At 54.9% G+C, this 21,014-nt stretch overlaps 1 protein-coding gene across 1 annotated transcript in view; it reads left to right on the top strand.

The window, feature by feature from the left end:
* The first annotated feature begins 2,099 nt into the window (after positions 1 to 2,099).
* The window catches only part of ARHGEF17 (Rho guanine nucleotide exchange factor 17), a 192,670-nt gene continuing 173,755 nt past the window's right edge, over positions 2,100 to 21,014 (top strand). Inside the window, exon 1 of the mRNA XM_014603489.3 lies at positions 2,100 to 4,430. Coding sequence (XP_014458975.2) covers positions 2,100 to 4,430 — 2,331 coding nt within the window. The remainder of the gene's footprint in view (positions 4,431 to 21,014) is intronic.

The raw sequence follows: 21,014 nt of genomic DNA, 5'->3' as shown, positions 1-21,014 counted from the left end.
ACTCAGCTCCTCAACCGCTGGCCTTCTCTTGCCTTGCATCTCTCGCGACCTGGAAGGCCACTCTGGTTCCCCAGCGCCTCCCTGCTTCTTCCCTTTCCAAATCTCATCTCTCAGCATCTCCGCCACAGAAGAGGATGCCCCGTGCTGCTTCAAAGGGAAGCCCGAGCCCGAAGGGAACTTGCCGTTTCATCGAAGCAGGATGTTGGCTGCCACGGTTCCCCTGCTCGACCCGTGGCAGGTTCGGGTGCAAGGTCTGTGTGGTGTCAGTGTTGCCGGTATCTTGCATACAGTTCAGATTCGGGATTGTTGAGGGTGGTTTGGATATGGAGGATCCAGCCTCGGTGGCTGGGGGACGACGACTAGATGACCCTCCAGCCCTGCTTCCCTAGGACATAATTCGTCATTCCAGCGACCGCAGGACGAAAGAAGCACCCGCTTCTGATTATTTTTGCCGAATCGGTTGTGTTTTTTATACGCAGTATACAACAGAGCAAATCAAAACCTGTTCCAAGACAGTTTTGTCCATGTTTGCTTCAATCTTAAACTGAATCATACAGCATGAGACCCTTAACGTATTCATAAAGCTCCCAGCTTCTTTTGAACCGGAGGCAAATAGGCATCCTCTTGTACGTGATGATGCCCCACACCATCTGCACCCCTCTTTTCAACATCCTACATCTGCCCACAGGGTTGCATCAGGCTGAACCCCAAGCTGATGTAGGAGCACCAATAACGTCTCATGTTCAAAAGCTTGTCGAACTTTCTGCCAACGACACCGTGGGATCACCCAAAGCGATCCTTGCTTCTCGCATCGTTTTGGGGGCACGGCGGAGTCGCTCTTTAAGTACCGATTCCCCCCTCCACATTCAAGCAAGGTCCCTTCCAGCCCTAACAACGATGCACCGTACAATCCTGGCCTCTCGCATCATTTTGGGGGCATGGCGGCATCGCTCTTATGTACCGATTCCCCCCTCCACATTCAAGCAAGGTCCCTTCCAGCCCCTAACAACGATGCACCGTGCAATCCCGGCCTCTCGCATTGTTTTGGGGGCACGGCGGTGTCGCTCTTATGTACCGATTCCCCCCTCCACATTCAAGCAAGGTCCCTTCCAGCCCCTAACAACGATGCACCATGCAATCCTGGCCTCTCGCATCCCTTTGGGGGCATGACGGTGTCGCTCTTATGTACCGATTCCCCCCTCCACATTCAAGCAAGGTCCCTTCCAGCCCCTAACAACGATGCACTGTGCAATCCTGGCCTCTCGCATCGTTTTGGGGGCACGGCGGCATCGCTTTTTAGGTACCGATTCCCCCCTCCACATTCAAGCAAGGTCTCTTCCAGCCCCTAACAACGATGCACCGTACAATCCTGGCCTCCCACATCGTTTTGGGGGCACAGCGACATCGCTCTTATGTACCGATTCCCCCCTCCACATTCAAGCAAGGTCCCTTTCAGCCCCTAACAACGATGCACCATGCAATCCTGGCCTCTCGCATCGTTTTGGGGGCACAGCGACATCGCTCTTATGTACCGATTCCCCCCTCCACATTCAAGCAAGGTCCCTTTCAGCCCCTAACAACGATGCACTGTGCAATCCTGGCCTCTCGCATCACTTTGGGGGCATCACTTTGGGGACACAGCGGTGTCGCTCTTATGTACCGATTCCCTGTCTCATTAGGGGCTGGAAGGGACACAACTAGGAAACCCTGCAGAGCCACCCCGATCTCTTCCTTGGGCGCATCGGGGGGACGGCGTGGGCTGAATCCCAGAAGAGGAGCTCAGGGAGGCCCCACTCCAGGAAGGGGACGAAGCAAGAAAGGACCTGTGCGCGGGGTGTACAAGCGGGGGCAAGGAGCGAAGAAGGAACCTGCGGGGTGGGCAGTAGGAGTGTTTTGGGGAGGTGAAAAGGGGCAGGATTGCGAGGGAAAGCCTTCTCATGGAAGCAGAGTCCTGGGGGGTGTTTTTTGGGGGGGGGTGTATGTGCTGCGCGCAGGGAGCCGGAGCCGGAGCCGGAGCCGCCCCCGGGAGGCGGTCGCGGGCGGCAGGCGGGGCGCGGTGCTCGGGGCGGGCCGTGCGGGGCCGGGCGGCGCAGCCCGCGATGGCGGAGGAGGGGGAGGCGGCGGCGGGCAGCTCCGCGCCGGTGCCCGTCGGGGTGCCGGTGCCGGTGCCGGTGCCGGCCGGGGTGCCGCGGGCGGGCGCGTGGGTGCGGCAGCTGTCGGCGCGGTTCGCGGGGCCGGCGCGGGAGGCGGCGGCGGGCTTGGCCGGGCTGGAGGCGGCGGGGCCGTGGCCGAGCGTGCCCGCCATGCGCCGCCTCTTCGGGGACGCCGCGGAGCCCCCCGAGGAGCGGCCGGGCCGCCGGCGCCGCCGCAAGAAGGGCCCCCCCCGCGCCTCGCCGCCCCCCGCCGCCGCCTCGCCCTTCCCACCCGTGTCGCGCGTGGCCAAAGTGAGCCTGCCGCCCTTCGCGCCCAGGGGCGAGGCGCCCGCGTGGCGCTGGCCGGGGGACGCCCGGGCTCGGGAGCACCGCAAAGCCGTGTCCAACCCGGACATCGCCGCCGACGCCGCCACGCTGCTGGCGGCCGAGCCGCCGAGGGGGCGCAAGAAAGGAGCCCGGGACGCGCCGGCGCCGGCGGGGCAGCGCCCCACGCTCAAGGACCTGACGGCCACGCTGCGCCGAGCCAAGTCCTTCACCTGCTCGGAGAAGCTGGGCCCGCCGCGGCGGCCGTTGGCGCCGAGCCGCGTGAAGCAGAGCTGCTCCGAGCTGCTCCTCGACGGCGCGGCGTCCGACGGCGACGTCGGCCTGAAGGGGGACGACGAGGACGGGCTGACGGTGGTCATCCAGGACCAGTACATCCAGGAAGCGCGGCAGGTGTTCGAGAAGATCCGCCGGATCGGCTCCCAGCACGACGACGGCTTTGCGGCGGAGGAGAAGGGCGGCGTGCAGGCGGCGGCGCCGCGGGACGCCGCCGCCGTCACCCAAGAGAAAGCAGAGACCGAAGGAAACCTCTCCGGCGGGAAGTCCGTGGAAGAGCTCTCGGGGCACGAGTCCAGCATGACAGATGAAGGCATTGTAACGGAGCCGGAAACAGGGCCCGCCGGCGCTGCCTACCAGGACCTCGATCTCATGGTGGCGGCTTGGAAATTGCCTGGCGTTGGCCAAGCGGAAAGCAGACCCCTCCGAGCCGGCAGCAAAGAGGGACCTCTCCCGGCGCACGCCGCCAGAATGAATCACGAGGGCCCCGCTGTTGACGATGCCCTCGACGGCAAAGCCGTGGCCCAAGCATCCTCGGAGGCCCCTTCCACCCCGAGCACCCTGCGGCGCCGAAGGAAGTTTCCCTCGGTGGGTAACAGCGGGTCCGAATCCAGCAACGGGAGCAACGGGGAGTCCGGCAGCGACACCTACAGGTCCTTGAGTGACCCCATGCCGCACCGCAGGTGCTCGATCACGGAAGAGGCCAAGAGCTTCTCCATGGACAGCAATCTCCTGGGGTCCCTCAGCGCCAAGGCCGGCATGCCGGAGGCCTCAGCCATCGCTCGGTCGGAGTGCACGGGGAGCGCCGCCAGCGACCTGTCCGTGTGCAGCGACGGCATCAAGGACTACAGCCGGGTCATCCAGAACATTGTGAGCCAGCCCGGCGCCATGGACAAGGTGATCGACGAGAAGGGGAACGGCAAGACCATCAAGAAGAAGTCTTTCAGCGACCCCAGCCGCCGCGGGGACCTGGCCAGCGCTGGCTTTGAGGGCCCCGGCGAGCCCATCAGTGAGCTGGACCAGACCATCCCGCCTTCCAGCAGCGAGCCCATCCTCTCCGAGCAGCGGGACGAGGCAAGGGAGCTGGAGGAGCTGGACCCGGAGGCCGGGAAGCTGCGCTCTCAGTCCGAACACGTCCTACCGGCACAGCCAGGAGCCGGCGCTGCAGGGGAGGCCGGCCAGGGCTACAGTTTTGACCCCAAGCTTGCGGAAGTCCTGTCCCCCCGGGTCCTCCGGCGCAGCTCCAAGAAGCGCAACAACCGGGTGACCCACCAGGAGAACAACCAGACGCCGTCCTCGAGCCCTGCTCCCGCTCCCGCCACCATCAGCAGGTCCCGGCTGGCCTCCAAGCACGTCCGGCACACGAGCGAGCCTTCCACCTTCATCCCCATTTCGTCCCCGGACCCGCCTGCAACGCTCAGCCACAATGTGCACATCACCACGCCAGAGCCATCCCGGCTCCCCGTCAAGGCCTACCCCATGCTCCAAGCGCCATCCTTGGAGGATGTTACCAAGCAGTACATGCTGAACCTCAACTCTGGGGACTCGACTTCTGCTAGCCCTGTGGATATGCCCAGATCATCGCCAGCAACGCCAACGACTTCGGAGCCCAAGCTGCTGCGATGTCCGAAACAGCAGGAGGACCACGGCTCCGGTGGTGCCAGGACCAAGCCCCAAGTGGTAAGTCTTTCTAAGGTGCTCTTGTTATGGCCCAGTCCAGAGGTCATTGAAGACCTTGTCTTCCCTGGACTCTGGATCCACTGGCTGGGGCCAAATTCAGCTGTCATGAATGCTCTTGGTCATTGGGAGTAACTCCATTGACTTCCGTGAAGTTACTCCGGGGAGATTGGATCAGAATCCCGCCCCTACCAAATTGTGGCAGAAACTTAATACACCGTGGGTCAAGCCCTCATGTCAGGGCAGACTCCCATTGGGGTCGGCATCCCAATTAAGACCAGCCCCCGCCTGAGTCGAAGGCTGCCGGGTTTGGCCCCGTGCAGTCGGAAGACGCTTTCTTGCCTTCAAATTCACTCTTCCTGTTTTGTCTCTCTGGGATGCTATATAAGGTCTCCATAAATTGTTATTCTCTTGGCCGGCTCTAGATGCTTTTATGCCTGCAACGTTGAACAAAAGTTGCCTTTTCCTCGGTAGGGGGCTGATATCGTCTTTTCTTTTCATTATTATTCCTGATGTTCTGCCCGTCGGCTGTAACCTAAGAGCAAGTTGATTGTTTTTGAAAAAAAAAGCTATCTCTTGGTATTCCTGCATGTGAGAATCTGTTCAATGGGAACAAATGCAGCTATATATAAGATATGTATTTTTTGGGGGGGTGAAGGTGAGGTTCCTCTAACTTTTTGGTGCGGTTGTTGCGGCTCGTTGATTGTGATCACGGAACGACTTCAGAAAGGAAGGAGCGCTTCGCACCGATTTCCCGAGCAGCGAAATCGGAGAGAGCCGGGGAGGGAGGGGGATGTTTGTTGCCCGTTCATAACAAAGCGCTGTTGCCAAAATGCAAGTTGGTTTTCAGAGCGGTTGTGTCCTAGCTGCAAAGCACGTGTGCCCGGGCTGCCTTCCTGGTTGAGAGCTGTGTCTGTGTGCAGTGTTCTGTGAAATACCCCTTTGATCTCGTTAAATAGGGAGTAGATTAAGATATCTGGTTTGCTGGAGGCATTTTGGTTTTCATGTTGCATGGGTGAGGGTTTTGGTGTTTTTTTCCCAGTCGGCTTTGGCGGATTGGGAGAAAAGCTGCAATCTACTTGGACCCCAGCGTTTTGCTCCTGTTAGCGGGGGCTCTGGGACTTCTCGGTGGCAGTGCTTTGAGTCAAGAGAGTATGCGAGCAGAGCGGCAAGCGCGGCGCGACTGCAGTTTATTTGGCTAAGGTTGCATAGGGGGAAGCGGCCTTTCTCCCCACTCCTTTAATCAGAAAGCGTTGCCGTCTGGCTCATGTCACTTTTTGCCAAGCAAAGGCTCGCGGGCCCTTTTTCCTCTCTCTTTCGGAGGTGGAAGGGGGGAATTGCCTTGGCAGGGTTTGTGTACTGGAGCTGAATGCCGTGTTCACCAGAGCGTAAGCTATCTACTAAATTGGTAACAACTGTTCTCTCTCCCTATTGTGTTTGCCCCGTCACGTCTCTTTGAGCATTTCTTTTAATGGTTTTCGAGCAGAGGCTTGGAGTTTTGTTTGCTTAAAATGCAACGAGGGTTTAAAAGGCCCCAATTCCTCCCACTCCTGGGGATGTATGATCCGAGGGCCGGGTGTTGTTGGGTTTCACTCGCCTCCCTTCGCAGCTCCCCTTTGCTTTTTACCCCGGCAGACTTTGATTGTAAGCTCAGCAAGGCACAGTCCATCTCTGATGCAGGCCTTGCACACCATAAGGCTTGCACAGGGCCTACGAAATGCTCCTGCAGGATAAAGAAGGGGGTTAAGATTTGGCCCCGTGCTGAGCAGCTCATTCCCAGTGGAAACGCTGTTTGAAATGCATCGGTGTTGTGGTGGTTCATAAAGGCTGCTGGCTGGAGCATGCTTGAAGGTCTCCTAGTTCATAAGCATGGTCTGGATCTTCAGCTGGTGGAAAGGGGTTTAAATCGAGCCCTATAACTTAGGTTCTCCTTGAGAGACCTGGAAACATTTCAAGGGAGGAAAAAATTGAGCAGGGTTTTTCGGTGGTGACTTATTGAAGCAAGTGGAACATATAGTGCGGGCCCAGGGACAAAGCGACTGGCAGCCAAGCTGAGTGTGGGCTGAAGCGTGTCTGGAAGCCTTAAAGGTCAGAGAAAGGGACTGAGTTGTTCCTCGATGGGGTGGGGAGCTGACACTTCTGCCTTGCCAGCGCGTCTGACCTCAGATGTTTGGGGCTGCTTTTGATCTAGTGCTGCAGTCCATTCCCGGGGTGGAAGGGAGCAAGGCCAGTCTTGGCGCTAATTGGAGCAGTATGTTTGCCTGGAAGAGACTGGGAGAACTGGTCTTCCCTTTGTGGGTTTCTCCCTGGCAGGAATGCGGGAGGAAGAGGGACGATGTAGGCTTGTTACTGGGTAGTCAGTTTTGCCGGTGGTAGACTTTGGGAAGATCCCAGGTGCTGGACTTTAGGAGCATATGGATCCAGATGTGGATTTCTTCTCGGTCCCTGTTGTTCTAGATCCCTCCAACCCCAGATATACCCTGGTGCTTGAGGACAGCTTGGTTTGAGATGCAAACCCAGATCTTTAGTGGGTCTGTACAGGCTGAACTCTGCCTTCTCTGAGTCTTGCCTACAGCCCGGTTCGCTCTTTTGGCTATTAAGGGCAATCTGGCCAGGAGGTGAGGAGCAATGAACTCTGCTCCTTGCCTCCTCTTCTTTCCAATGTTCTCCAGTATTAAATTTATGCTGTCAGGGCTCTTTCCAAATGATGCATGGACTGGTCATCATCTTAGCAATTCTTCATGGTGAAGGATCTGCAAGTGGGACTAGGCCAGGCTGCTGCTGGGGCAGTCAGTCTTTCCATGAGCCTTATCTCTACGTGTGAACCGATGATTGCAGGGCAGGGGAGCTCGTCTAGAGAACTGAACTTTGCCGGTCCATTTGAATTGCAAACAGGCCCTTTGCCGTCCCATGATACCCGGGTGCAGTGGCAGAGCAGGTACGGGACTTTCTGTGGCTCCATTCACCCCCGCTCTCCACTTTTCCAGCCTCACCCCCCCCAACGCACACACATACCCCTCTTAACACAAATGCAGGTTGTACTAGGCTAGCATTGCAGCCTTGTTGTCCTTCCCTGCACTGACCACCATGTTGGGCTCAGCCCCTGCCTGCTTCTGGCAGCGTAGTCCGGGCAGGGGGCAAATAGCAAGGTCCGAGGAAACACCAGGGCCATGCAATGGGAAATATCACTGGAGTTGGTGTAAGGGGACGGGCTCAGAGGGACCCTACCCTGTCCTGGGCCTGGCTGCCATGGCCATAGGCTGCAGCACGACCTGCCGGGAAGGGCAAGCAGGAGGTAAAAGGCAGGTCCGGTATCCCAGCAGGTGGGAGACTCAAGGGGAGGTGTCCGGGTCAATGTGGTTCATAGCCGAGAGGGAGCTGGGAAGAGTCTGCATGAGGGGTTGGCTGGGTGGAAGTGCTGGGGGGTCAGGTCAATGCTGGAAAAAAGTGAAGTAATACGGGGGTCCCGTACAGCAGCTTTCTGGGGCAGGGACCCTGCTCAGAGGGAGAGCCTGGCTCCCTTGGGTGCCACCTGCATGAGTTGGGAAACCCAGCCTGCAAGGGTCAAAAGCCCATCGGGGCCAGGCCCTATCCCTGCGTTCAACACTTAAGTCTGCTTAGGCACCTACGTGATATCGTTCTCAACCTGCTTGAGTCCCTTGGAAAACCTTTAATGCAAAAGGTGGAACGGGTCATCTTCCTCCTCACTGCTTGTCTTAAGGACCAGATGACAGCACGTTACCAGAGCAGGTGCTTTAACCTAGGACCTGGCAGAGGCACTGGTATCGCAGGGTCTGGGGCTCGGGGGGGCCACTGATGGAGTCCTGCATGCAGTTCTGGGGTCCACGGTTTAAAAGGGATGCTGGACATTTTGGAGACGGTGCAGGGAAGAAGGATGAGAGCAATCCAGGGTGGAGGAAGTACTTGGAAGAGAGAGACTCAGAAAGCATAAGCTGTTTAGATTTCCTGAAAGACGACTGGGAGGTGAATTGATTGCAGTGTAGAAGTTCTTTCCTGCAGAGAAATTACAGGGTTTTAAAGGGTTCTTTAATGTAGTGGAGAAGGATTTAACAAGAGCTAATGGCTGGTAGTTAATGCCAGCCAAATTCAGATCAGAAGCACGGCGCAGATTTTGAGGCATGGGGGTGGGTACCTGCTGGAACCACCTGCGGAGGGAAGGGGCGGGTTCCCCGTCCCCTGATGCCTTCAGATAGTGGCTGGATGCCTTTCTGGAAGATGAGCTTCAGGCAAGGAGTCACTGGCTTCGCTACGTGCCTGAGTGGATGACTTTCTCTGGCTTGTGTAAAATAGATTGGACCAGGTTATCTAATGGCCCGTTTTGACCTTAACATATCTGCATCTGTGAGTGCTCTTGTGCCCCAGGGAGAGGAGTGGAAAGACTGACTCTGCAGAGAGCCTGGGTAAAAGCGACCCCAACTCCACTGGCTGCGTCTGCCTGTCCTAGCAATGAGCACTCCAGGCTTGCAGCCCCATGCAACTCGGACAGATGTCAACTCTGGTGATTGTCAGCCCCGTTGAAGTCCGTGGGCTCCCTGGACAACTGTGATTTCCAGGGCCTGGGATTCCCCCCCGCGTACGTCTTGTTTCTTTCTCCCCAGCAGAGCTGTTCCCTAGGTCCCGGGAGGCCCTGCCCGAGTGTGACAGTGGGGCTGAGTGCGAGCCTTTCCCAACCAGTGATGACCCAGGCAAAGGAGAGAGCCCAGATGGAGGTGGCAGGGTTGGCTCTCAAACAACACAAAGTCCTTGAGAAAGCCAGTCAACATGGGCCCGGCCTCCGGATGCTGCATTCAGTGCAGGAGTTGCCTTCGGTGACTTCTGTGTCTGCAAAAACGGCATAGCCCAGTGCTGACCAACCGGTGACCCATAGGCCGCATGTGGCCTGTGAGGGGTTAACTTGTGACTCCCCAGCTCCTGGTCTGAGCATCGCTTCCCCCCATCACTCTCCTGCTGCTTCGGGCTCCCTTCCCTCCTCCAGCTTGCATTGCTACACTTGCACTTGGAGCTGGCACGGTGCAGCCCGCAGGGACCCTGGAGCATGAGTGCTTGGAATAGGGACGTCGGGGTCTTTACACTTGCAGGGGCACAGATATTGCACGGTGGGGGCCACACTACACATCACAGTGTGCAGCTTGGCTGTGGTCTGCAGGTTGGGGTGGGGGTCACGCAGCCCCTGGCTGCTCAGAAGCTGGACGGCCCTTGCATAGCCCAGGGCTGCCACCAGCATCCTGAGATGTCCCCTCTGCAGCACACCTCGGCTTGTCTTGGCCCTTCTTGGGCTCTGCTTTCCCTCCAGGCCTCTCCCAAACTTGCCACTCTTGCCTGATCTTTGAAAAATACAAAGGCGAAAGGAAAAGGAGCTCCCGCTGCAGTCTGCCTCACTTCACGGTGCATGTCTGCTGGGAGTCCAGGTCACGCATCGGATGGGCGGGTGGGGAGCATCGGGGTAAGTGCAGGCTGGAAAGCAAGAGATGTTACACCACAGTGCCGCTCCTGTCTGCTGCAGGGATACTCCTGTGCAGGGTGACACCATCAAAGCCACAGGGCATGCTTTAGAGGAACACCCTGCCTCGCAGGAGCAGCCTCAGCAGCATCCTGGTCTCATCATGCGACACTTCCCACCCACCCCCCCGCTCTCGGCTCCCTGCAGCGCTTCAATGGGCGGATTTCCTGAATTGCCTGTCGCATCACTTCGAGGGCTGCTGCTTGCCAGGCCCCTGGTTCCTGCTGGCAGGAGGCCTCTGCTCCAGGATCCAGGCGAGGGCTGCTCGCACAAGGAGGGGGTCTCACACAGGGAGGGGGTCAGCAGGTCTCTGGGGGAGTTGGGAGCTCTCCTGCTCCTGGAGGGAGCAGGGAGATGTGATTTGTAACTCAAATGCAACTTGTAAGGGCAAGTTAAAGGAGAGCGGTGAAGGTAGCATGGAGCTCTCCATTTCCAGGGCTCGAGCAGCATTGTGGCCATCGGTCTGTCGCAGCTCCGTGTCCCCCACGGGCTCCCCAGTCACATGGAGAGGGACATTCACAGCTCGGCTACTTAGCGTTTTGCTTGAGGATCTCCCCGGTTGCAAAGAGACCACATTACTGGCATGGGTGGAACAAAGCAATGACGGTGCCGTGACATCAGTCCTGAGTCACCAGTACATCCAGAAGATAACAGCTTACCGTCGCTGGTGCGTGGAGGGAGTGCTGAAATGCTCTGGGCAGTGGTTGTCAGCCACGACTCGCGTTTCTGGGTGCCTGAGCAAATTTGCACTCAGCAAAGTGTTTGTCCAGCTAAAAATGCTGGGTTTTGGGAGTGGTCCCAGGCCCCTGCGGAAGGGACTGGAGAGTGCGTTCAGGGGCGGCTGCGGTCGTGCAGGGACTATGTGCGGGGTATGCGAGGGCAAAGCGAGGGTGCAAGGAGGTTGGGCAGTGCTCCAGGGGTCGGGTGGAAGGGGCTTTATTGCTTTTAAAGGATACTTGGGTCAAACAAATGTGCAGGAGAGGAAGTTATTTTCTAAATAGGACAGGGAGAGCTGCGTTTTAGGTAGAGGGACTTTTCCCAAAGGGATGCCATCCTCTGTCTTGGTTTTTTTTTCCTTCTTGATTTGGGCTAGATGCATAGAAATAAAAAATCCAGCCAAGCCTCATGGCCCATCTGGCTCCCATGAGTAAGGGATGCACTGTTTCATAGCCAACAGCATGCAAGAAGTGGATGTGATGACATCGTGTCCAGCCACCTCTGGCTCCCCAGCTCCCCATTCACAGCTGGGGGTAGCCCTTGGCATGGGTCTGTGGCAGGCAGGGCTCAAAATCATGTTGTTGCTGGAGTGTAGCAGGATGCTATCCCTGCTCTGCCTCTCGCTAGAAGGAAGCAGGGCCCCGCGTCTGTTGTGTTCTGCACACGCACGCACGCACACTTCCCCAGAGAGCCTGTGAGCCATGAAAGCAAATCCCTCCCTGCCTTGGATTCGCTCACCGTGTTTGCATATTTCCCCGCCATCCCCCCCTTTCTCGTACGGCTCCTTTTTATTATTATTTGCGAACAATAATGTGAAGAATGCTGCCCGATGACTGCCGATCCAAGTGCTGATTCAGGAGAGCCGCCTTCAGAGCCGCTGGGATGGGAGAGGAATTGGCAGAGACAAATGCAGCTCCAGTGTGGGGCATGTGCGCACGCCCATGTGTGTGCGTACGCGTGTGGGTCTGCATGTGCGTGCGTGTCTGGCTTGTGTGTCTATGCATGTGTGTGCCTGTTTGTGACGTGTGTGTGTGTGTGTGTACAGCCTTCTCTGGGAGTCATTCATCCCATTTCATTAGGAGCCGGGTGTTTGCAAAGCAGCTCCCTGGACTTATTGACTAATGCGCAGTGCAGACGAGTGTGCTTGGTGTTCCTGGCACGGTGTCCACTAATAATACTTTTCATCTCAGCCTCTGGGAGCGCTTCGTAAATATTAATGAATATGTCACATCAGTTGCCGTCCTTGTTTCTTTGGATGGAGAAACCCAGGCGTCTGGAGAGCAAGCGACTCGGCTGGGTTCATTCAGCGCAGCAGGGCCACAGTCAGGAAGGGGACCCCAGAGTCCGGGGTGCCAGCTTTTTGAGCCAGTCATTAAACACCACTATAGCACACGCTGCATGAACAGGAGCTGAGTGGGGGTGTTTCTAGGCACATGAATACCACTGGCCATGAGTCCTAATTGAAAGCATTTCTTAGGAAGGATCTCAGAGGAGTCCTTTCTGATCTGTCTGCTTCCCCAAACACTCAAACGCTCGCACCGGCATGAGTGACAAGAGCAGTGGAAAAGCTCTCCTACCCTCTGCCTCACTCTGCAGTTCCCGCCGCTCTAAAGCACGTTGACCAAGACCCAACTAGTCTCCTGCTTCGTCTGGAAAATGGTCCGGATTAGTGGATCCATCGTGTGCTTGGGTCTGCTTCTGTACCTAGGGTTGGATATTAGGGAGAGCCTTCTCGCTTGGAGGATGGCTCAGCCCTGAAACCGATTTCCTGCAGAGGTTGTGGGATCTCCATTGTTGGATGTTTCAAAGAGGGGGCACATCCTCAGCTGGGATGGTTGAGACGGGGCTGATCCTGCCTTGAGCAGGGGGTTGGATGAGATGTCCTGGTGAGAGCTTCGCCTGCCCTGGTTTTGTGAGATTTGATGCAAGAGGCTTCGCTCCTCCATTTCTCAGTGGCAAAAGGAGAATAGCAACAACTGTCTGACAGGGGGTTGATTAAGCTTTGCAAGAGGCTTTGAGATCTTTGTGTGACAAGTGTTACTTAAGTACCAAGCATTGTAATTTGCCAGCACAGTCTTTGATAAGCAGCTCGGGGCACAGGTGGCGTCAGAAACACCTCGGGATCCTGTTCTGAGAAGTGTTCAAGGCTTTTCCCTAAATAAAAGCCTCCTCCTGTCCCCCTTAAAATGATTTAGTGGCCCACTTCTAAGAGGATGTAGTGGAGGCAGGACCCGACACGGTGCTGGGGGATGCTGTGCTGATAGAGGCATTGCCATTTCGACAGGCGATTAAACACAGCTCTTGTTGAGTTGATTGTTTCTAATCCTGGCTTGCTGGCCACAATTAAAATCAAGTAGCACCGATCTGCCCACCTGTGTCTTCACTTTGGATGCAGTACTCTTCACTGCCTGTCCTGAGCCATCAACCCTAGGGTGCTCGTGCAAGTCTCCCATCCAGGATCTGACCAGGCCCAGGCCTCTGTAGCTCTTGAGGCATGACTGTATGGGTTAGTTCCCATCCTGGCCTGAAATCCTAAGAGGTTATTTCCCTTGATGTCCTCATGGGATGACTAAGAGGAAGACTTTGATGTTACTGCCCCATGAGAGCCTTAGTGCTAAAACATGTTGTTGGGGGGGGTTCTGCCATAAAGAGAGCGAACATATGGTGACACTGAAGCCCCAGATAACATGATTCAGTCAAGGACAATGCAAACTATATTTGATGAGCTTCCCACAAGTCTTCAGTTTCTGGGATTTTTGCTTTAATTTTTCAAAAGGCGAATTAAGAAAAAGAAATGGGCTCATGCCCCCTTAAAAGCTAGTGGGATCATGACACACATGAATCAAGGACCTGACAGCTGCATAAATGACGTGGGAAAGGAGTTTTAGTCCAAGCCTCAGGCTGGCTGTGTTAACACCTATTTCTCTTCACCAACTAATGAACCATTTGGAGAAAGAGATATCTTTGTTAAAAATCCCTTGTGTTGCTTCAGCTCAGTTTGAAAGCTCGCAGCAAACTCCCCGGTGCCAGCAGAGTTGGGGGAACAGCAGAGCTGCAATTCCTGCGTTTCCAAGATGAAAGGATATAGCAGAGCCTTTCCCCTTTCTTGTTCTTTTTCTCTTACAGCTTTTTAGCCTCTTTGGATATTAAGCGGCAGACAAGGGCAGCAGCCCCATTTCGGCTTAGAGTCTGGGGGCCCCCTGTGACTTGGTAAGCTCTGCCAGGGCAAGGACCAAGAGCACTTATTTTCCCATGGGTGGTATCCCACCGCTGCCTCCCTTGTGCCCTTCAGTTTGTGGAGTCAGAGCATCATCATGACGTGGTACTACCCAAGGATCTGACCGCCTGGGCAAGACAGCTTCATGCGAGGGGCACAGCGTTTCCTGCCTTGGCTTTGGGAAAGCCGCATCAAGACTAAACCCCACTTGATACCCCTCTGCTACTTCCACATCACCCAGCATCCTCTGTGGGCTTTGCACCATGTCCGCCAACGGGATAACTTGGCTCCGGGTCTCGCCGAGACGCACGGAGCAGAGATGCAAACTTCCTGCCAGTGACAGGGGAGCCAGGGCAGGGATCTGAGCAGCAGCTCTTACCTTGTTTGAACCCTTGAGCTGCCCAGCGGGTGTAAATTTTTCCTTTTAAGGGCAAAATTTCAGCCGTATCTTTGAATATCTCTCCTGCCTTTTTGCCTTTTCTGTGCTGCAGCCATAACATAACTGAAAACAATATTTTATTTTCCCTTTGATTTATTATATATTGGAGCGGGCCGCTGGGATGTTTTACTTCAGATGGCACCAGACGTGAATTCAGAAGGGGGAGTGCTGGAACGGGGCTGTTTTAATGAGAGGACATTGTGCCCAGAACCGGATATAACTTGGCACCACGTTGCAGGTTCCCAGGGGAATATGACATACTCTGTGACCTATGGAGGAGAACCGAGCCCTCCTTCCTCTTTGAAATCTGTGTCAACTCGGATTGCAAGGGTGAAGGGTTGGTGGCATGGGAATTTGAGCGACTGGTTTAGCATTGGTAGCAGGAGCAAGGAACAGTGGAAACTTCAGTGTCTAGAAGGGGATTTTAAAGCAGGCCCCGTGGCAAAATAATTTTCCAAACACTGCCTGGATACAGACCCTTTCAGTATATCCATTTGATCTGTGCAACCTATCGCTTGATTTCAAGAGCGTGATGGCAGTGTACCCCAGCCGAATATCCAGCCCCAGACCTTCATTAGGCTTCAGAGTCATATTGATCAGGGATGTGATCCACAGCTCGGGAGCCATCAGGAAGCGCTGGCTCCTTGGAGCCTCTGATCATAACTCAAGCACTTACTTTATCATAGTTTATATATGATACAGGTTAAAGTTTCTTATTTTAAAGAGTTTAGCTTCCATTTAAAGGGGTGTAGGTTGTAGCCGTGTTGGTCTAAGGATATAAGCAGACAAGGTTCTTTGGGTGAATCTGATACCTTTTATTAGACCAACTTAAAGTTAAACCTGACGAGGGTTTTTGAACCCGAAAGCTTGCTTAAAAATTGTTCTCCAACTGTTTAAGTTGGTCTAATAAAAGATATCAGATTCACCCAAAGAACCTTGTCTGCCTAACTTTCATTTAGACACCCTGTAAGGGCCAGATGCTTATCACAGCCAAATACTGTGGGTGTGTTGGGTAATATTGGTGGCATTTCATATTACCCATTTTTGAGTCAGTAGCAGCTCAGTTTTACTCTCTTAGGCACCCAAATGCGATCCTGTTCCACCTTGCCAGCGTCCGTGGACATCCGTGAATGTCTCTATTTTTGTAACGTGGACCTCATTTCACGTGGATGTCACAGTGGCTTCAGGGGGAGGCAGGAAGCTGTCATTTTTGTGCTGGACCAACACGTTGGAGTTGTGAAAGTGGGCTGATCCTTCTCCTTAGTAGACCCCCCCCCCCCCCCCCAGGGCTGCCCCCTTGGAAGAAAGGTGTTGCTGTGCCCCCCCAACTCCGTTACTTTTGTCAGCAGACCCATGACTGCCTGCTGCTCTCGGGTAGCAGCAGAACAAAGCAGATGGGAGTCTAGTCTGAACCAGCCAGAGGCTACTTAAAATCGCTCTGGGGCTTCCTGGGAGTCGTTAGCATCTACGGCAATCCCTCGCCACCGAGGATGCTTGTCTTCCATGATCGCCTTATCTGTGGGTCCGAAGATGCCTGCCAAGGTTGATCCGGGATCGATGGACTCTGCTGCAACTCGGGCATGTTTCCTTGTGGGGTGGGTGGCTCTGGATTCGGTCCACGGCGCTGCTTCTGCCCTTCCTGCTTTTCCGTCTCCTGTTGATGTAAGGTTTCAAAGTACTGAGATCCCTGCAGAAGACTCTTCCTCCATTTGGGGCGGCCCCAGGCCACTGTCTCCTATGAGCTGATGTCGATGTTACATATTTCAAGTTGGCCTCGAGGATGTCCTTGAAGCGCTTTCTCTGCCCTCCTCCTGGGGGGTCTTCCTGGGGGTATGGGGAACGTCAGGGGAGACACCTGGGTTCCCTCTCCGCCGGCCTGGGAGGAGAGCACCGCACGGGCTTACATGCAGGGTTGTTCCTCTGCACCTGTCAAGGGTAAGGACTTCCTTTTTGATACCAGCTTGATACAGATGTGTGGCTTGGCTCTCTTCTTGCCCTTGCCCGCTCACACCCACCTATAGCCGTGCACTAACCCACACCCGCTCACTTCCCAGGAAAGTTCTGTGTGCCCCAGGCACACACTCATTTCCCTAGGAAGACTCCATTATCTCACACACACACATGCACACAATATCTTACACACACGCACACAATATCTTACATCGACACACAGTATCTTATACACACATACACAAAATCTTACATGCACCCCACACTCGCCTCCCCGGGAAAATTTCATATCAAACACACACACACGTGCCCTCACTTCCCCAGGAAGTGTCCGTATCTCTCTGTCACATGCACATACATGTGCGTGCACACACACACAAACGCACACTTTCCTGGGAAAGCTCCCTATATCTCTCTCTGTCTCTGTCACACGCACGCACCACATACGCATGCTTTCCTGGGAAAGTATCTTCTCTCGGTCTCTCTCACGCACACACACTCACGCTCTCTCTTCCCTGGAACAAGTCTTGTATCACACATGCAGTCTTCCCCGGGCAAGTTGCATATCTTCCCCGGGAAAGCCCATCTGTAGGAAAGCTCTGTGCATCCCACCGGCAGGACAGGACGTGGTCCGTGAACTGCGGGGGGGAGTGTGTGTTCATCTGTGTCACATTGGACCCTCTGCACACTAGCATAACCCTGCTGCCATCGGTGGAAGTCCATCAGTGGAAGGAAAACGGGAGTGACCGAGTGGGGATCAGGCCTGGCAGCACCAGGCTGCTTTGTTGAGGTGGTGCTTAATTTGGATCGATTCCACTTTAATGCTGCATCCCTCCAAAATCCCCATCCCACGTACAGCGGTGCGACTCCATCCCGTATAGTGGAACAGTCTAGAGGAGAATTTGGCCCATTTTTGCTAACAGCCTGCCAGTGTCTACAGACATGTTAGTAAAAACTAGCTCTTTTTTTAAACCATTACATCATGCCCCTTATGTACATAGGGGAAGCTATAAGTGATGACTGACACCATGGAGTGGTCTCATTCCACCGCATAATTATTTTTACTGGGCATTTTCCAATAGTCCTGCACGTTCCGTTCATTATTTTTTTTAGACGACCGCACTTCCAAAGAATCCCCGAATCAGAAAAGCTCCTCCTCCCCTTGTTCAGAAATGTGCACAAGGCTTTTATTTGGCGGAGTGCAGTTAATTTGACAATACAAGTGTTGTTTATCCCGCAGGATAGGGCTTCTGCTCAGGCATGCACAGTGTAGGCCATGAAAAGAAATAATACTTTCAAGGAGAGGGGGTGGGGGGTGTGAAGAAAGACAAAAATAGGAACAGAGAGAGATTTAAAAAAAAAAAGCCAGTTCCTTGTTTTGCTGATTCCATCAGAATCTGCTGGCTGGCTGCAGCGGCAGCACGGAGACGCGCAGAAATGATAGCAGGGTGCAAAATAACACCGCAGAGCTCAGATAATGTTCTGCCCTTGCGACTTGCAGTCAGCAGAGGGGAGGGCGGGGTGTATTGCAGGACGGGGTATGCGGAGGGGGACGGTGCTTCTGTTGCAGCAGGTCCCAGCTGAAGTCTGGTCTCCGCTGAGCTGAGCTTCCCACGGGTCATCAGCGACGGTTGCCTCCCAAAAGAATTTGCCGAGAAGTAGCTATGCGTTCTGTGGAGTGTAGTCCCATTTTACAGATGGCCAATTGAGGCACAGATGGACTCCACTGGGCTGGCTATCTAGGAAGCACGTGGCAGAGTGAACATTTCCAACACGAGGCAGGTCTAGGTTGCACTGTGGAGTTTTGCCTACAGGACCCCACTTCTGGCAGCAAAGCTGAGCGTGCCCACACCCCGCCGCTCCTCCGTGCTGGCAGGCGCCCACGCCACCTCTGCTGCCACCTGGCAGCCAGCAGAAGGTGCCTGCAAATGCTTTTGTGCCTTCTGCCAGCTGCTGCAGTCCCTTTGGCAGCTGGTGCTTTCTCGGGGGGCCTTTGCGCTGGGTGCACGGCTGCCCGCTAGCGCCAGCAGAAACACCCGGGTGCCTGCCAGCTCTGGCGGCTGGGCAGGTTAAGCACAGACAAGGTCTAGTTCATGGTAACCACAAGACCTTCCCTCCTGTCTGGTGCCCGATAGAAAATGAGGTTCGTTCTCTGTTCGTTGACTTAAGCATGAGTCATTTTAAACAGGAAAATATTGACCAAAGTAGCACGTCTGGGGCTCAGGCCAGCCACGGGGATGTGGCCTCTGCAGCCAGCCCCCTTCCCGGGGCTGTGGCCAGGCTCCCTGTTTCTGTCGCAGCGCTTGAGGGGTTCGAAAGCCTGGAAAAACTCCCCTGCGGGGAGCGAGCTGGCAGTGCTGCATTGGGATGGGGGGTATTCGGTGTGGACAGGAGACTCGGCCCAGAACAGCTGGCCTGGAGACTGGAGATGACCAGACACAAGGGCAGGGGGATGCTCCGTAGCATTAAAAGGTGACACCGGTAAAAGGAAATCCTATTTCCCAAGCCGTGCAATCCAGCTGCGTCGCTCGCTGCTGCAGGAAGTCGTCGTCTCCAAGAATTTAGTTGGACTCCAAGTGGGATCGGATATTCGCAGGGCTGGCGAGAGATCCTGCCCTCTGCTAGCAAGCAGTCCCTGGCAGGGACGATGAGCATGGTGCTTCAGGGACCCTGTGGGAGCGAGGGGGCTGGAGCCGCGTTACCCCCTGGGTAGCATCCCAGGCAGGCCGTGGTCAGAGATGGGGTGACCCAGCCCCACTGCTCCCACGCTCGCAGTCCCTGGGCTGGTTGCTGGATGAAGCAGGGCAGGCTGAGTCACCCTCATCCTGACTTTTAATCCTTTGCATTTTAAGTATCATGGACTGCAGCCTCTCCTCTGAGTCTGTGAGCTGTGTATTCACACTGCCCCACATGGGCACAGCTAATCCCACCGCCTGGTCTTCCCTATTGGCAGCTGCTTTTTTTAGCCCCTTTCCCCACACCCGGTCGAACGGCATTTCCACCCTGAGCCAACGCTGCTTTGCACCAGTCTGCAGGATTTTGCCTCCAGAAGACAGCTGACCTCATGGTAGAGGGCTAGAAGCCACAAAGGCCAGCATTCGTACCCCGGGTTAGAGCACAGACCAGTCTATCGGGTGATCTGGGGTCCACTCCCAGCTCCGCCACTGACACCCTTTGTGACCGCAGGCAAATCCTTTAACCTCCGATACTTGGACTGCTCTGTGGTTCCAAGTGGCAAACTGCTCCGTACCTCGGGCTTCATTCTCATCCTTTTTAAAGCAGACAAGTGTTGCTCTCTCTGAGGGCTGGTTTCTCATTAGTCTTTAATCCCGAGATAATTGGTGACTAATTAAGGTCTTGTCTCACTGGAAAAAAATATTAGTGTAGCATATGGGAACTAACACGTGTTGGCGTCCTGAAGCAGACAGGGCAGCTGGTATTAGAAGGTGTGTTTGCAGGTAGGGACTGCTCCTAGATCAGGGGCGGGCAATTATTTTCTGCAGAGGGCCGCTTACTGAGTTTCGGCAAGCCATCAAGGGTTGCATAACAGGCAGCCCAGGGCAGATTAATATTAATTTTCTAAATTTTTAAAAATCCTAGTGAAGACAAGCTCCCAGTGGGGCACAGGTTTTAGGCTGGTGCTTTGCATGAGCCATTAGACCTTGGGCCCTGGGGAAAGCCTTCCTGTTCTCCAATGCCTTGCTTTTTTAGGTAGTTCAATCCAAAAAAGGGATTGAGCCTGGGAGAGCTGAGGAAGGCCTGAGCCTGGCCAGAAGATTTTGCTTTTGTTTGAACTTCAGTTCGTATGCAGGGACGGGGCCAAATGTTGTTCTCTCTTCCACCAGCATAACTCCACCAATGGCCAAGGGCTCCCCAGGGTCCGTGAGATGGGCCAGGGGCGCTTTGGATACTGCCTGGAGGTGGACGTGGCTGCTAGACTTCGTGCCCTGGGGTTGTTGCTTGCTTTTTTTCTTTTCCTGAGCCTTTTCTTCCTACATAACTGTGTGGTCCTGTCGCTTTGATTGCAGCTGGCATGGTTACACAGCCCCACGTCTGGATGTCTTGTTCCTTGGACTCAAACAGCACGGAGGACAAATCCTCAAGTCTGGAGGAGGTCTGTCTGTTGACCTAAAGGGTGGACTCGGATCACCCCAACGGGTGGAAAAACTGAGGTTTCATTCTGCCAGTCCTTCTCCGCTCCTGCAATCCTAATTGTCCTGAATACTTCAATGGGGGCTCACTGTAGCTCTGCTGACTCCTGAGTAAGGTTTCCCAGGCACGGTGTCCCCCTGCTTTACCTGCGGCAGGTGAAGGCGTTCTTGGTGTCTTCAGGCTATGTACCTTGTAGTTGTGCAGCATCATTATTCATGTGGTTTTAGGAGTGGGTTAGACAAACACTTTTTTGGGATGCTTTGGTAAAGATGATCCTGTGTTGGACAGGGGGTTGGACTAAATGAGGTCCCATCCAGCCCGACTTACCTGCAGTTTGGAGTCTGTGATAGAGCCATAGTCCAGGATTGCTTTGGAGGGTTTGGCTTTTGCTGGCTTTTAGACGGGAAGATGTGGGCAAATTGGAAAGAGTCCAGAGGAGAGCAAGAAAACCGATTAGAGGCCTGGGAAACATGACACCCGGGGAAAGGCTGCAGAACTAGGACTGCTCAGTCGGAGAAGAGGAGGGGGGTTGAGAAGCAAGGCTTTTCTTGGTAGTGCCTTTTATTGGGAGAGATGCTAGATAAGCTTTTA

Source organism: Alligator mississippiensis, chromosome 1 (assembly GCF_030867095.1).
Source record: "Alligator mississippiensis isolate rAllMis1 chromosome 1, rAllMis1, whole genome shotgun sequence".
In the NCBI taxonomy this organism is placed as follows: Eukaryota; Metazoa; Chordata; order Crocodylia; family Alligatoridae; genus Alligator; species Alligator mississippiensis.
Note: the sequence above shows the minus strand (reverse complement) of the source record. Positions and strands in the feature narration are given on the sequence as shown.